We start from the raw sequence: 17,453 nt of genomic DNA, 5'->3' as shown, positions 1-17,453 counted from the left end.
GAAATTTTGCACTTTCTCCGCAACTCCCTGCCAGAAGTGAAAGCTAGGGTCATGCTCCATCAGCCCAGCAGGAGAAAGTGATGGTGGTGGTGAGGATGATGATGGTAACGATAGTGATGGCAATGATGACGGTGACAGTGATGGTGAGAGTGATGATAGTGATGGTGATGATGGTGATGATGGTGAGAGTGATGATAGTGATGATGGTGATGTGATGATGGTGAGAGTGATGATGATGATGTGATGATGGTGAGAGTGATGATGATGGTGATGATGGTGATGGTGATGGTGATAGTGATGATAGTGATGGTGATGATGGTGATGGTGAGTGATGATGCTGGTGATGGTGATGATGCTGGTGATGGTGATGGTGATAGTAATGATGATGGTGACAGTGATGGTGATGATGTTGGTGATGGTGATGATAACTATGACAACCAGTAAACTATCTTTACAGGTACCAGCTATATGCCAGGCACTGTGGTAGGCATGGTACATACAGCCCCTCCAGTGTTTCTGTCATTGACCTTCTATTGGATATGATGATCCACTCTCTGTGGAGAAAGAGTCACTGATGCTGAGTACCTCTTGTGATCACACAGTTGCAGGTGGCAGTCACAGCCCAGGGTTTCTGTGTCACAGGCTTCAGGTGATGCCCCATATGCTGTGCTGGGAGCCCTACTCTTGCTATCCAGTGAGCCCCTTGACATTCGGCCTCTTCCCTCCTCCCTGCAGGTTTCTTGTGGGACACGTGGGGGACTCCAAACAGCAGGAATCCATGTGCCCACTGGTCCAGAGACAGAGGTCCTCAGCCTCCCTCCAGGGTGCACAGTTCAGGAGACCTTCTCTGCAGGGTACCATGACACAGGAAAGCCAGGAAGAGATGAGCCGGGAAGGGAGCTGTCAGGAGGCCATTCTGGTCTTAAAAATAAAGCAGGACTTTTGTTGTTTGTTATAAAAGGAATACATGCTCATTTTCCGTGATTTAGGAAAGTGCAGAAGGGCATAAGATGCCATTGCCCAGCCCCAGGGGAAAAACCTGTCGTTTTTAGTGTCTGCCTAGACTGTAAACTTCTAAACTCAAAAACTTGTAAAACCCATTGTTTTAATGACTGTGTAATACTCCATCACAAGAGCACGTCATGCCCTGGTTACCTGACCCTTGCTGGCTGGAGATATGTGTCTTTCCTAATTTTTGCTATTTTAAATAACCATGGGAGGAACCACATTCACGCGAATCTTTGTATGGATATGTGTGTACTTTTTGCCTTAAAATAGATTTCTTGATGTGGAATTACTGGCCTGAAGAATGCGAATCTTCTTAAAGTTTTGAAATATACAGCTGGGGTTCAGGAAACTCCTTCCCAAGTTAGCCCCCTGACTAGAAGGGTAAGAGCGCCTGCCCAGCAGCCCCTGCATTGTAGATTTGTATTATTCAAAGGTAAGACTTGCCAGAGGGACATTTCTAGTTTGAATGTGTGCCTGATGCCAACTGAACCCTGTGCCAGAAGCTGCAGAAGGCCACGAAGTAAGGTGAAGGCTCTGCCTGTCTGCCTCACCTCTGGGAGTAAAAGAGGCCACTTCCTTTTTTATTTGACATTTCACATATAGGGGTGTGTGTGTGTGTGTGTGTGTGTGTGTGTGTGTGTGTGTGTCTGTCTGTCTGTCTGTCTGTATGTGTGTATGTATATATTTGAAATGGAGTTTCACTCTTGTTGCCCAGGCTGGAGTGCAATGGCTCAATCTCAGCTCACCACAACCTCTACCTCCCAGGTTCAAGGGATTCTCCTCCGTCAGCTTCCAAAGTAGCTGGGATTACAGGTGCATGCCACCACACCTGGCTAATTTTGTAGTTTTAGTAGAGACAGGGGTTTCGTCATGTTGGCCAGGCTGGTCTTGAACTCCTGACCTCAGGTGATCTGCCCTCATCGGCCTTCCAAAGTGCTGGGATTACAGGTGTGAGCTACCACACCAAGTCAATTTTTTTTTTTAATGTCAAAATCAAAAATTTTGACATTAAAACAAAATTCAAAAATTTTGGTTTACATTAAATAGATGTTCTTAACAACAATAGAAGAAACCAGGAATGCAATCCAGTTGTGCTGTTGAGGAGATCATTCCAGACTTGGCATGGTCTGGAGGATGGCATGGTCGGAGGGTGCCTAAGCCAGGGGCCAGGGCCAGGTGTCGGTCATCCCTGGTGTTACCCCAGGTGTCGGCTGGGCTTTTGTGCTGGACCCTCTGGCTCCCCTGAAGGCAACCCCTAGCCCACTCAAGCCCCCATGGGAGGCTGTGCCTTGTGGACTGCAGCAGGGCTACAGCTCCAGGAGCAGGGCTGTCACTGGCATACTTGGGGTCAGAATTCCATGGCACCTGTGAAAAAGTCACTGTGTTCTGTCTGCCGAGCAAGGATTCCTGTGAGAAGAGCTCAGAAGACCCGCTTCTCTTTTGGGGCTGCCCTTTTCTGAGGTGCTTAGGCAGCCAGAGCAGCACCTGGGAGAGAGCGCAGGTTTTGTGGGGAGCAGGCTGCCTTCCTAGAGGGCGGACAGGCTTCTTTAGAGATCCTAAGAGACAACCGCGGGGCCTCTGGAAGCATCTGAATTCTACACTCCCCCGCCCCCGAGCCCTTTCCGTTTTCTTTTCTTTACCATTTCCTTTGGTGTCTGTATTTGGGTTCTCAAGAGGGACAGAACGACCCTGTTCTCACCACTGGGTCCCCACTCAGGGACAAGATGAGCGTGGTGGACTGAACCACACACAAATGACACACTCATGGGCACATGCATAGACACAGATGCACACAGACATGGACACACACGTGTGCATACATACGGCAATGCACATCTGCCCGCATACACGTGCACACCCAAATGGGCATACAGGTGCACACAGTGCACACATACGCACATGCATGCACACACATGCATGTGCATAGATATGGACATAGAAACACACAGGCATACACACACACGCTTTTTGCTTTGGGTTTTCCACCAAAAGGAATTCTACTGTATACATTCTTCTAAAACATGCTTTTCTTCACTTATCCATGTATTTTTGATATCTTACCATGTCAGTATGTAAAGATCTGCTTTATTTTTTAAACTGTAATAAGTTAACAGCATCCTGTTCACACAGAGCACTCTGCACTTGCACACCTGTGTGTATGTGTGTGTATGCCTGTGTTTGTGTATCTTTGTGTGTTTGTGTCTGTGTGTATTTCTGTGTGTGAGTGGTGTGTGTCTGCATGTGTGATGTGTGTGGTGTGTTTGTATGCCTGTGTGTGGTGTTTCTGTGTCTCTCTGCATGTTTGTTTGCACGAGTGTCTGCCTATGTGGTGTGTGTGTGCATGTGTGCTGGGTGTGTGCATGTCTGTGTGGTATGTGTGTGTCTGCATGTGTATTGTGTGTGTGCCTGGATGTGTGGTGTGTGTGCCTGAGGGTGTGGTGTGCGTTTGTGTACCTGTATTTGTGTCTGTGTGTAATGTGTACGTATCTGTGTGTGGTGTGTTTGTGTGTGTGTCTGCATGTGTGTGGTGTGTTTGTGTGTGTTTGCGTGTGTGGTGTATGTGCCTGTGTTTGTGGTGTGTGTGTCTGCGTGTATATTGTATATTTGTGTCTGCATATGTGATGTGTGTGTGGTATGTGTGTGTGTGTTGCATATATGTGTCCGCATGTGTGGTGTGGTGTGTGTGGTGTGTGTGTGTGGCATTTGTGTGTCTGCATGTGTGGTGTGTTTGCATGTGTGTGGAATGATGTGTGTAATGCATATGTGTGTCTTCATGTGAGGGGTGTGTGTCTGCATGGGTGGTGTGTGTGTCTGCGTGTGTGTGTGGAGTGTTTATGTGTGTCTGCATGTGTGTTGTGTCTGCGTGTGTGTTGTATGTTGTGTGTCTGCATGTGGTGTGTGTATTTGTGTGTGTGGTGTGTTTGTGTTTGCATGTGTGTCTGTGTGTGTGGAGTGTTTGTGTATGTCTGCATGTGTGTTGTGTCTGCGTGTGTGTTATGTGTTTGTTGTGTGTCTGCATGTGTGGTGTGTGTATCTGCATGGGTATGGTGTGTTTGTGTGTGTTTGCATGTGTGTGGTGCATTTGTGTGTGTGCATGTGTGGCGTATGTGTTTGTATGTGTGCTAAACCAGGTCCCAGGCCTCACTCTGGCGCTTGGTCACTTCTCTGCGGGTCTCAGAGTCCTTCCTCTTCCAGCTGCTCACAGGCAGCTGTCTGTCCTGCTCCGCTGTGTGGTGCATTGAGGGTCTGCAGACCTTGCTTGCCTGTGCAGAGGTGGATCACCCCCAGGCCTCACTGGCTCAGGCGGGTCTTCTCAGCTTCTCCTTTGTAGCCCTGAGGCCTGGTTCTGTCCTTGGGCCTCACCTTCCCCTCCCCGTCAGCATGCCTTTATGAGACCCCTGCCCAGCCATCTCCCAGCTGCTGGGAGGCCATAAGCTGAGACACAGACCCTTGGGCCTGTGAGTGGGTGGAAACACCACTCATTGGAGCCCATCTCCTAGGGACCAGGTGACTTGATCCTCACTGGCTGAGGAAAACCTGCTCAGAGGGCCTGAGCTGGCATCCTGGGCTGGCACTTCGCTCTACTGACCTTGCCTGCAGGAGTCTGAGCATTCCAAGTGTCCTCAGGGTGGGGTGTGGGGGCCAGGAAGGTGGTTGGGGGGGTGATGCGGGCTTCCACCAGGCTGGTACTCTGATGGCCCCCAGTGGCTGTGTGTCATGCCTGCTGGTGGTCCCTGGTGGCTCATACTCCACACCTGCTGGTGGCTTCCCGTGGCCCATGCTCTATGCCTCCTGCTCTGTCCCTGTGGCCTGTGCTCTGTGCCTCCTGCTCTGCCCCCGTGGCCCGTGCTCTGTGCCTCCTGCCCGGCCCCCGTGGCCCGTGCTCTGTGCCTCCTGCCCGGCCCCCGTGGCCCGTGCTCTATGTCTCCTGCTCTGCCCCCGTGGCCCGTGCTCTGTGCCTCCTGCCTGGCCCCCGTGGCTCGTGCTCTGTGCCTCCTGCTCTGCCCCCGTGGCCCGTGCTCTGTGCCTCCTGCCCGGCCCCCGTGGCTCGTGCTCTGCGCCTCCTGCCCGGCCCCCGTGGCCCGTTCTCTGTGCCTCCTGCTCTGCCCCCGTGGCCCGTGCTCTGTGCCTCCTGCCTGGCCCCCGTGGCCCGTGCTCTGTGCTTCCTGCTCTGCCCCCATGGCCCGTGCTCTATGTCTCCTGCTCTGCCCCCGTGGCCCGTGCTCTGTGCCTCCTGCCTGGCCCCCGTGGCTCGTGCTCTGTGCCTCCTGCTCTGCCCCCGTGGCCTGTGCTCTGTGCCTCCTGCTCTGCCCCTGTGGCCCGTGCTCTGTGCCTCCTGCCCGGCCCCCGTGGCTCGTGCTCTGTGCCTCCTGCTCTGCCCCCGTGGCCTGTGCTCTATGCCTGCTGTTGGCCTCTGGTGGCCTGTGCTCTATGCCAGCTGGTGGCCCCTGGTGGCGCATACTCTATTCTGCTGCCCTAGCCCCAGTCGGCCTGTTGCAGCCTCTGAAGTTTGCACTTTGGTCGACAAACTTCTGTTGTGGTAGGAAGGAGTGCAGCCCCTGGGGCATCTCAGGAGGCGCTGCTCTTAGCCTGGGTTAAAAAAGGGAAAGGGCTGACCAGCTTTGCCTTTTTGTTGGTGTTCTGTTTAATACTAAGGTCCTGGGGTGACATTTGTGCCTTCAGTGGCCTCTGAGGTCCATGTGCAGCAAGGCACTGCCTCTCTCAGTTCCTGGGTTTCCTCCCATCTGCCCTGAGTTACTGGAGAAGCAGAAGTCCTGCTTAGGGCAGCCTTACAGTGTTCCTGGGCTTCAGCTCAGCCAAATGCCACTGGCCTGGGGCCAGCCCTGAGGACTCACCATCTCTGCCCCTGCCCCGGGAGGTCTTGGCTAGCTCTCTGTCTCTGTCTCCCTCCATCTCCCCTCCTTTTCCTCTCCCTCTCTCCCCTGCCCCTCTGTCTCTGTCTCTCTATCTTTCTCTTTCCCTCCTCCTCCTCCTCCTCATCTCTCTCCCTCTCTCTCTTACCCACCACTTTTTCTTCTTGTTCTTCAGGCCCTGCTCTCCCTCAGATTCTGCAGTCCCGGCTTACCTGAGCGCCAGCAGCCTGTGGCCTGCTCTTTCTGCGGAAGTGGGTGGGCTCCTGGGACAGACCCACAGGGCCTAGCCTGGGAGTGTGTGAGGCCAGGTGGCCAGTGACCTGCAGAGGGCTCCAGTGCCTGTTCCCAAGAGGGAGAAGCCCACCTTATGTCTTCTGAGAAGCTCTGAGTCTGGGGTCCTGTTCAGTGAGGACCATCCTCATCCCCTCATCCACACCTGGGTCCTCACAGAGCCTCTGCCTGTGTCCTGGGATGCATCCCCACCCTGGGGCAGGGGCAGCAAATGAGGCCTGAGGGCCTGTCTGCAGGACACAGGTGGACGGCTGGGCCTGGCTGGGCATGTGGAGCCACCTGCATCCCAGGGGTCCTTGCAGAGCTCAGCTCCTCTGAGCCAGCTCTGTCCCCATGGGTGGCAGCCTTTGAAGTCAGCAAGATCTGGCTGCTTGCATCTCAGGTGGCCCATACGGGCTTCCTGAAGAGGGCAGAGTGGACACAGGCCGCAAGCACGTGGACATCTGGGATTTTCAAACTGATATTCCTTATCCATCTGCCCACTCTGTGCTAGTGAGGGGGTGAGGCTGGTTTTACGTTGATGAGAACTGTGTGCTTGCTTTTGTCTCTGAAATAATGGACTCACCCCGCTAACACGGCCTTGGGATGACAAAACTTTTGGTGTTACGCAGTCTCCTCCAGATTACCAGTGTCTTATGCTCCTGACTTCAGTGCAAAGAAAATGTTTTCCATTTTTCTGTAGCTATTATTCTCCTCTTATTTTTCATTTTGCTAATTTCCCAAGTAATTTCTTAGGGGGCATTTAGAGAGCCTTATTTCTGGTACGACGAAATAAATACCCAGTGTCAGCAAACAGCCTCTCCTGTGAGGGCAGGATGGCCCCCGATGGAGGTCACTGTGCTGGAGCTTGCACAGTTGGGGCCCTGGGTCCCAGCAGTGGCCCCGGGTGTTAGGTGCTGTCTCCTTGGCATATAGCTGGCTAGTGGCAAAGCCAGGCTGAGAGCTCCGAGACTTCGTTTCACCTGCCAGGTGGCCACTGTCAGTGTTGGTGGCACAGGCAGTAGGGGCTGGAGCAGAGAAGATGGAGATATAGGGTCAGTGCCAACAGGGGATCTGGCCTGGATCCCTGTGGAAGGGCCACTTCCTTTAGCCTTGGTCGGGGAGAAGGGGCAGCCCAGTGGTCACCCCCCAGTGGGCGGGCCCTAGATGCAGCCCCTGCCCCTCGCCCTGACACCTACGTGGTGAGGGGTGCTGAGGCCTTTGGTTCTCTGAGCCTCTTTCGGGCAGCAGAAGGATCCTCCCTCCATGACCACCTCTCTTTTCTGTCAGTCTCTTGGGGCCTCCTGCACAAAGCAGCGAATGACTGGCCGAGGCGGCCATCCTGGCCGAGGTGAAGCCTGGCACCTGTGCCACCCAGTTCACCCTCCTAGCAGGTGGCCCAGGGGTGGGTGGCGCCGGAAGGAGGAAGCCTGCAAGGGGCCTATCCTTGTGTAAGTGGATCGGCTGTGCCAGGGCAGTGCCTCCTGCAGCGGACACTGGCCCGGAGCCTGGAGCCACGCAGGCGGGCACTGCACGGAGGGCAGAGCCAGGTGTGAGCACTGGATCCCCGCCTGACCTTTGTGCCTCTGAGTCCTGATGTTGGTCATGCATGTTCTTGTGACCCCAAGCCTCGGTCCCCCGACCTGTTAAGTGGGCTTATGCTGTCTGCCTCCAGGAATCCAGGACCCTGTGCCAAGATCCCGAGCCGAGGAGCCTGATTTTTAGTGGGGAGGTGTGTTTTTAGGACATGTTGATTTCCATCCTTGTTGACTGACTGCCATCCTACCTCCCGTGTGGCCTTTGGACAGGGCAGTTCCCTCTGCACCCTTAGAACCGAGGTCTGGAGAGCCTTTCAGCTCCTTCTGTGGTGTGCCGACCCCTGGGCTATTAACAGGACGTTCACTGGGGGTGTGCCCAACTATCTGGGGCATTTGGGGGCCTTTCCATGTACCAGGGTGGTCCAGGCTGTGCTAGCAGCTCCTGGCCATGGCTTGTCCTTTCTGTGTTGAGCCACTGGCTCACCATGGCTGTTGTCACCTTGTCCCTACTGCATCACAGGGAGGGCTGAGGCCTGGGATGCCAGAGGGGTGGAGTTTGAGGAGACTGGGCTTTCTTTACACTCACGGGCACTGCTGGGGCTTCATGTGGGCTTTGGTTTGGGCTTGGGGTCCAGTCAGGCCCAGCCAGCCTCTCCATGCAGCAAGCCCGAGGTCACTCTGAGGTGTGTTTCTTAGCTTGGTTGGCAGAATGACAGTCCCAGAAGGCACTCTTGTCCTAATCCTGCAAGTTTAAGTTGCATGGCAAGAGGGGAGGCAGGGAAGCTCTGGATGGAGTTGGGACTGTTTACCCAGCCGTGGATGGGGAGACTGTCCCGGGTGACCCGGCGGCTGCGGCGTCATCACAGTGGTTCTTAGGAGGTGGGGAGGGCGGGAGCAGGGTTGAGTCAGGATGATGTCTGTGAGTGCTCAGCTGGCCATCACTGGGTTTGAACATGGAAGGGGCCAGGAGCCAGACAGTGCAGTCGGCCTCTAGGAACTGGAGGAGGCAGAAACGGATTCTCTCTAGAGCTTCCGGAGGGAGCTGCCCTGCCCACAGCTTGATTTTAGCGCAGTGAGACCCATCTGGACTTCTGACCTCCAGCCCGGAGAGCGCGTCCTTCAGGAGGCTCCTGTCCAAAGGCCCTGTCAGGATCCTGGTGTCTCCAGCCCCTCACCCCAAGTCTTGTCCCCAAAATAGGCTTGTTTCAGGGACTACTGGCCCTGCTAACGGAGCTCCACGTCTTTCTTTCTGTCCTGCTCTGAGTTTAGTGGTCTGACTTCTGACCTGCCTGAGGGTCAGTACCAACCCATAAAGGCCTGGCAGACAGGCATGTGTGATGGGCCATGTGCGTGCACGGGTGCTGCTGAATGGTGGCAGAGCCAGGTCAGTGTGGTATAGGCCATCCTGTGCCTTCGTCTGCTCCAGATGCTACAGTGAGGCCACAGTCTGGAGCAGCCTGGGGGCCAGGTGAGGGTGTGGACATGGGGCCTGGGTGTGACTATGGATGTGGGCATGGACATGGGGCATGGATGTGGCTGTGGGTATGGATTTGGGGTCTCACATGGATGTGGGGTCTGATGTGTGGTGTGGATTCTGGGTCTAAGTTTTGGGCTGCAAGAGCTCAACTGGCTCCCCTCCAGGGCAGTGTGTTATAACATGTGTCCTTGAAATGAATAATGATGGTGCTGAAGGGACTGTCCTCAGCTCCCAGCTCATATGGTCCCATAAAAGTCTTTGCACGTGTCTGAGAAACTTGGTGGCACTGATGAGAACCTGAGGTATACGTGGTACTGTGGTCAGTGCACGTGACGTTTTCCAGCCCTGTCCTGCCCTCCTCTGTGCCGAGCTGTTCTTCACATGCCTTAGTGCCCTGGTTCCGTTCCTGGCTTGGGGCCTTTGCTTATATTGGGCAGACACCCTTAGTGAACTTCATGAAGGGCCATGTTCGATGCAAATATTTTTCATGGCGTGCATTTTCAGGTTTGTTTTGATGTGTCGGAGCACGATTTTCATCCATCAATGTTCTTTCTGAGTTCCTTTCCAATTTTTGTGTTTCTTTGTAAAGAAAGTCACTTTGCACTCTGAGAGCAGACAAACACTCGCTCGTGTTCTGCTCTCGATGGCTTTTCTTTGACACTTGACTCTTTGGACTGCGTGGACTCTACTTTAGCTTGTGTTTTAAGATAGGGTGAACTTTGTATTTTCAAAAACAATTTGCCAGGGTCTTTTTTTTTTTTTTTTTTTTGAGACGGAGTTTCGCTCTTGTTACCCAGGCTGGAGTGCAATGGCGCTATCTCGGCTCACCGCAACCTCCGCCTCCTGGGTTCAGGCAATTCTCCTGCCTCAGCCTCCTGAGTAGCTGGGATTACAGGCACGCGCCACCATGTCCAGCTAATTTTTTTTGTATTTTTAGTAGAGACGGGGTTTCACCATGTTGACCAGGATGGTCTCGATCTCTCGACCTCGTGATCCACCCGCCTCGGCCTCCCAAAGTGCTGGGATTACAGGCTTGAGCCACCGCGCCCGGCCTTGCCAGGGTCTTTTTTCTGGGCTTCATGCTGTATTCCCAGAACTCAGGACTGTGGTGGCTGTGGGAGAGGACACCCAGAACGCCCAAGACCCTGCTGGCCTGGCAGGGTTAGTCTGATACATTGGGCACCAGCAGTGACAGCTCACTGTGTCTAATGAGGGTTCATGCTGGGCCAGGCCCACCCATCTCTTTGCCTGGCTTCATTTGTGTGTGTAAATGCCCCAAGGGCAAGGGCAGTGCTATCCCCAGCCAATGAATAAGGAGACTATTCTGTGTCTGGGCAGACACTTAACCTCTCATACGTAAATTTCCCTATTCTGGTAAATAAGGCTAATAACAAGAATTCCCATTATTGCAGGGTTGTTGGAAAATAATGCTATTACAGTTCTTGGCATGTTGCCCGTTTCAGCGTGATTGCTCAGCCAGAGTTAGTGATGGTGGGGATGGTGATGGTGAAAGTGATTCTGATGATGTTGGTGAGGATGATGATGGTGGTGATGGCTATGATAATGGTTTTGGTGGTGGTGATGGTGCTAGAGGTGCTGATGATAAGGATGGTGTGGTGATGTTGGTGATGGTCATGGTGGTGATGGTAATGATAATGGTGGTTGAGGTGATGATAAGGATGGTGTGGTGATATTGGTGATGGTGATGGTGGTGATGGTAATGATGATGATGGTGGTAGAGGTGATGATAAGGTTGGTGTGATGATGTTGGTGATGGTGATGGCGGTGATGGTGATGATAATGGTGGTGGAGGTGATGATAATGATGGTGTGGTAATGTTGTTGATGGTGACGGTAATGATGGTGGTTGAGGTGATGATAAGGATGGTGTGGTGATGGTGATGCTGATGTTGGTTGATGGTGACGGTAATGATGATGGTGGTAGAGGTGATGATGATAAGAATGGTGTGGTGATACTGGTGATGGGGATGGTAATGATAATGTTGGTGTTAGAGGTGGTGATGATGATAAGGGTGGTGTGGTGATGTTGGTGATGGCGATGGTGGTGATGGCGATGGTGGTTATGGTAATGTTAATGGTGGTAGAAGTGATGATGATGATGGTGTGGTGATGGTGGTAATGGTGATGGTGATGATGGTAGAGGTGATTATGATAAGGATGGTGTGGTGATGATGGTGTGGTGATGGTGATGGTGGTTATGGTGATGATAATGGTGGTAGAGGTGATGATAAGTATGGTGTAGTGATGGTGTTGGTGATGGTGATGGTGATGATAATGGTGGTAGAGGTGATGATAAGGATGGTGCGGTGATGGTGTTGGTGATGGTGATGATGGTGATGATAGTGGTAGAGGTGATGATAAGGATGGTGTGGTGATGTTGGTGTTGGTGGTAGTGATGGTGATGATGGTGATGGTGGTAGAGGTGATGATAAGGATGGTGTGGTGATGTTGGTGATGGTAATGATAATGATGATAGTGATAGAGGTGATGATAAGGATGGTGTGGTGATGGTGGTGATGGTAATGATAATGATGATGGTAGAGGTGATGAAGATAATAATGGTATGGTGATGGTGGTGGTGGTGATGATGATAGTGGTTGAGGTGATGTTGATAGGGATGGTGTGGTGATGGTGATAGTGATGGTCTTGGTGGTGATGGTAATGATGATGGTGGTAGAGGTGATGATGTTAATGATGGTTTGGTGATGGTGATGGTGGTGACAGTGATGATATTGATGATGGTGGTAAAGGTGATGATGATAATGATGGTGTGATGATGTTGGTGATGGTGTTGGTGGTGATGGTAATGATGATGATGGTGTGGTGATGTTGGTAATGGTGATGGTGGTGATGGTGTGGTGATGTTGGTAATGGTGATGGTGGTGATGGTGATGGTAATGATGATGATGGTGGTTGAGGTGATGATGTTAATGATGATGTAGCAATGTTGGTGATAGAGATGTGGTGATGGTGACGGTAATGATGATGATGATGGTGGTTGAGGTGATGATGTTAATGATGGTGTAGCAATGTTGGTGATAGTGATGGTGGTGATGGTGATGATGATGTTGTCACTTTCAGTGGGCCAGGTTCTTTTTTTCTCTTTTATTGAGTTAATAGCATAATATTAATCATTTTAAAGTGAACAATTCAGTGGTACTTAGTAAATTCACAATGCTCTGCAACCATCACCTCTATCTAGCTTCAAGCTTCAAAATATTTTAATTTCCTAATGAAACTCTGTACCCACTAAACAGTAACTCCTCATTCCTCTCTCCTCCCACCCTCTGGCAGCTTTCTATCTCCAGGGATATACCTATTATACATATATTATCATCTCATGTAAGTGGAATCGTACAGCACTCCTCATGTGTCATGGTTCTTTCATTTAGTATAATGCCTTCAAGATTCATCCGCATTGTAGGATGTATGAGGACTTCATTTCTTTTTAAGGCTGAATAATATTCCATTGTATTACAGACTACATTTTGTTTATCTATTCATTTGTCAGTGGACATTTGGGCTATTTCTACATTTTGGTTATCATGAGTAATACTGTTAGGAACATTTGTTTGAGTACCTATTCTTTTCTTTTTATTATTCTTTTGAGAAAGAGTCTTACTCTGTTGGCCAGACTTGAGTGCAGTGGCACAATCTTGGCTCACTGCAAACTCTGCCTCCTGGGTTCAAGTGATTTTCGGGCCTCAGCCTCCTGAGTAGCTAGGCCACAGGTGCGTACCACCACACCCAGCCAATTTTTGTAGTTTTTGTAGAGATGGGGTTTCTCCGTGTTGGGCAGGCTGATCTCAAACTCCTGACCTTATGATCCGCCTGCCTCAGCCTCCCAAAGTGCTGGGATTACAAGCATGAGCCACAATACCCAGCCTGAGTACCTATTCTTAATTCTTTGGGGAATGTGTCTGTCAGTGGAATTGCTGGGTCACATTTTAATTATATGTTTAATTTTCTGAGAAAACATCAATTTTTTCTTCACAGTGCCTGCACCATTTTACATTTCTACCATCTCCACATCCTCTCCAACACTTAAACTTAGAAAAAGAAGTATAGCCATCCTAGTGTGTGTGAAGTGATATCTTACTGTAGTTTCGATTTTCATTTCCTTAATGACTGAGAACGCTGAGCATCTTTTCGTGTGCTTGTTGGTCATTTACATATCCTCTTTGAAGAAATGTCTTTTGAAGTTCTTTACCTGTTTATTAATCGGATTGCCTTTTTATTGTTGAACTGTAATAGTTCTTTGTATGTTGTAGATGCCATACCCTTGTCATATTTATGGTTTGCAAATATTTTCTCCCGTTCTGTCACTTGCCTTCTTACTCTGTCGATAGTGTCCTTTAATGTAAAAAAGTTTTCAATTTTGATGCAATCCAAATCAGCATTTTTTTCTTTTGTTGGTCATGCTTTTGGTGTCATATCTAGGACTCGACTGGTAAATCCAGGGTCATGAAGATTTACTTCTATGTTTTCTTCTAAGAGTTTTATTATTTTAGGTCACATTTAGGCTGCCAATCCATTTCTAGTTAATTTTTGTATGTGGTGTGAGGTAGGCATCCAACTTCATTCCTTTGCACGTGGATGTCCACTTGCCTTAATACCATTTGTTGAAGAGATTATTCTTTCTCCATTGCGTGATCTAGGAACCCTTGTCAAAAATCAATTGGCTGTTAATGTATGGGTTTATTTCTGAGATTTTAGTTTTATTCCATTGATTTATATGTCTTTCCTTATGCTAGTGCCACACTGTTTTATCATAGCCTTGTAGTAAGTTTTAAATCAGGAAATGTAAGTTTTCTTAGCTTTTCCATTTCTGTAAACAAAGTTATTGGGATTTTGATAGGGACTGCATTGAATCTGTAGATTCCTTTAGGTAGTATTGCTGTCTTAACACTATTAAGTCTTCCAGTTCATCAACATGGGATATATTTCCTTTTATTTGTATCCTTTGAGACCTCTTTCAGCAGTGTACAAGTCTTGCAACTACCAGGTTAAATTTATTCCTACATATTAATATTTTGTCATTTTTATGCTATTATAATGGTAATTGCTTTCTTGATTTTATGTTCAGATTATTCATTGCTAGTGTATAGAAATCCAACTGGATTTTGTGTGTTGTTTTTGCACCTACAACTTCTAAATTTATCTATTAGCTATAGAAGGTTTTTCTGTGTATGGATTCCTTGGAGTTTTCTATATATAGGATTATGGCATATGCAAATAAAGATAATTTTATTTCTTTCTTTCCAATTCAGACTTGTTTTATTTCAGGATTTCTTTTTTTCCTAATTGCTCTGGCTAGAGCTTCCAGTACTGTGTTAAATAGAAGTGGCAACAATAGACATCTTATTTTGTTCCTCATCTGTGGGAAAAGCTTTCAGCCTTTCACTATTGTATACAGTGTTTGCTGTGGATTTTTCATCAATGGCTTTCATCAGGTTGAAGAAATTCCCCTCTATTCCTAGTTTGTGGAGTGTTTTTATCATGAAAGGGTGTTGGATTTTGTTAAGTGCTTGCTTTTTCTGTCTCTAGATGGTAACGTAGGATTTTTCATCATTGCATTAATATGGTGTAATGTGTCTTGGGAAGGATGGGGAATTGGGGAAGGATTGGGAGAGATGAGAGCATAGAATGAGGCAGAGGGCTATGCCAGCCCGGGAGAAGGAGCCAGGTGAGCCCTGCTTCTTGTATTTTATCCACTTGATGAGATCTGTCCTGCTGGGTGAAGGAAAGAGAAGCCCAGTTTCTGCTGTCTTCGCCTGCAGGGCAGAGCCCCAGGGTTGCATCCTTTTCTTCTTGCAATTGGACGTGATACTTCAGGAGTTGAAGCGCTGATTTATTTTCATGTGTGGAACCGTCCTTGCATTCCTGTGGTAAATCCCACTTGGTCATGGTGCATTGTCCCTTTAGTGTGTTCCTGGACTTTATTTGCTGGTATTTTGTTGAGGATTTTTATGGCAATATTCATTAGGGATAGTGGTCTGTAGTTTTCTTATAGTCTCTGTCTGGCTTTGGACACAGGGTAGTGCTGACCTCATATAATAAGTTAGGAAATGTTCCCTCCTCTTCTATTTTCTGGAAAAGTTTGAGAAGGATTGGTGTCATTCTTCTTTAAATGTTTGATAGAATTCACTAGTGGTGGTTCTGGGATTTTCTTTTTTGGGTGATTTTTAAATTACTGATTTAATCTCTTATTACAGGTCTGTTCAAATGTTTTATTTCTTTTTGAGTCAGTTTTGGCAGTTCGTGTGCTTCTGAGTATTTCTCCATTTCATCTAGGTTATGTAATGCAGTGACCTATAATTTTTCACAGGATTCTGTTATATTCCTTTTTTATTTCCCTAAGGTCAGCAGTGTCTTTATGTTCACTTTTTTGTTTGCCTTGAGTGAAAACAGTCTGCTTCATGTACATCTGTTGCTTCCAAGTAGCTTGCTACCCTGACACCCTCCTATAGTTACATTCTGGGGCTGCCTGGGGGGAATGCCCATTTTTAAATTTACTGGTCTGTTTTATTTACATGTATTTGCTCACTAGAGGAAGATGTTGAAGTATTTTCCAATTTATTTGTTGCATTCTTCTTGCGGGAGTTGTCTGCTCCTGTGCCCTGCCCTTTATGCACTGTGTTCTTATTTAGTCTTGGGGCCTCTTTATATGTTACAGATGGCCACTCTCATGTCACTTATTTTTTTATTTTTTGAGATGGAGTCTCACTCTGTTGCCCAGGCTGGAGTGCAGTGGTGCAGTCTTGGCTCACTGCAACCTCTGCCTCTTGGGTTCAAACAGTTCTCCCACCTCAGCCTCCCAAGTAGCTAGGATTACAGGTGTGTGCCGCTATGCCCCAGCTAATTTGTTTGTATTTATTTATTTATTTATTTATGTTTTGAGATGGAGTCTCACTCTGTTGCCCAGGCTGGAGTGCAGTGGCATGATCTCGGCTCATTGCAACCTCTGCCTCCTGGCTTCAAGCATTTCTCTTGCCTCAGCCTCCTGAGTAGCTGGGACTACAGGTATATGCCACCATGTCTGTAGTATTTTTAGTAGAGAAGAGGTTTCACTGTGTTAGCCAGGATGGTCTCAATCTCCCGACTTTGTGATCCACCCGTCTTGACCTCCCAAAGTGTTGGGATGACAGGTGTAAGCCACTGTGAGCAGCCCTTTTTTTTCCCTTGTATTGTTATTAAAGATGGGGTTGCATTCACCATGTTGGCCAGGCTGGTCTCGAACTCCTGACCTCAAGTGATCTGCCCACCATGGACTCTCAAAGTGCTGGGATTACGGATGTGAGCCACTGTGCCTGGCCTTGTGTCACTTTTAACTGAAAAAAGCAGAAGGTATCAGAATAAAACAAAGCATTTCCATTTTGCTCGGTTTGCTTCTGCAGAAATTTATTAATGTCTTAGATTGTGTCCTTTAATATCCTTTGTCTTCATTCCTCAAATGGCTTAAGGCCCATAGCCTGGCCATCTGCACAGGAGGTGGCTCTCTCTTGTTCTGAGTCTCTAAGCAGGTTTGCAGGGGGTCTGGAGGAACTCCAGGGAAGGAATAAGGTGTCTGGAGTCCCGGGCATGTCCTAAGGCCAGGCTGCTAAGTCTGTGTCTGGGCCTCTTCCTGGTCCCCATGAAGATGAGCTGGATGGGTGGCCATGGTGTGGCCTGCAGGAGGGGGCTCCAAGCTGCCCCTGGCGTTTTCTGTCTCCTCAGGCTCCCCCTGGTGAAGTGATGGGGACAGCCTGGCTCTGAGACCCCTTCTTCCTTCCCTGGCCCCCCAGTGACAGGGCATTGGTGACCCTCACTCAGGCAGGCCTGCCAGATGGCCCATTCATTGGGTCCTCATGGTGGGGCGTATCCAGATGCTGTATCTGGGTCCATGCTGCAGATGCCTTTCCAGGAGGACATCTCTACAGCTCTTTCCTTCCACCGTGCTTTCCCAGTGGAACACTGTCCCTGCACAGCTGTGCTCCATCTGGCCCAGGTCCTCAGACTATGAGCAGGGATTCTCTCTAGAGCCTGGCAGATGGAAAGTGCTTGAGGGGGTGCGGAGTGCCTAGGTAATGGTCTGTTTCGTCTCGTTTCAGCTGTGTTGGGGTGGAAGAGGAGGAGGCGCCTGACATCGACATATACCACTGCCCAAACTGTGAGAAAACCCATGGGAAGTCCACCTGTAAGTACCGCAGCCCAAGCGGCCATCTCTTGCTGATCAGAGCAGCATCCACCCTGCCTGGGCTGCATGGAGGGCGAGGTCTCTGCTGGG

General features: G+C 49.4%; 1 protein-coding gene across 1 annotated transcript in view; it reads left to right on the top strand.

Moving 5' to 3' along the window:
- Nucleotides 1-17,453, top strand: part of PHF2 (PHD finger protein 2) — a 109,289-nt gene that overhangs the window by 42,127 nt on the left and 49,709 nt on the right. The window contains exon 2 of the mRNA XM_039475045.2: nt 17,278-17,363. Within this exon, the coding sequence (XP_039330979.1) occupies nt 17,278-17,363 (86 nt within the window). The remainder of the gene's footprint in view (nt 1-17,277; nt 17,364-17,453) is intronic.

Source organism: Saimiri boliviensis, chromosome 2 (genome assembly GCF_048565385.1).
Source record: "Saimiri boliviensis isolate mSaiBol1 chromosome 2, mSaiBol1.pri, whole genome shotgun sequence".
NCBI classification, from domain to species: Eukaryota; Metazoa; Chordata; class Mammalia; order Primates; family Cebidae; genus Saimiri; species Saimiri boliviensis.
This window is presented reverse-complemented; position numbering and strand designations above follow the sequence as displayed.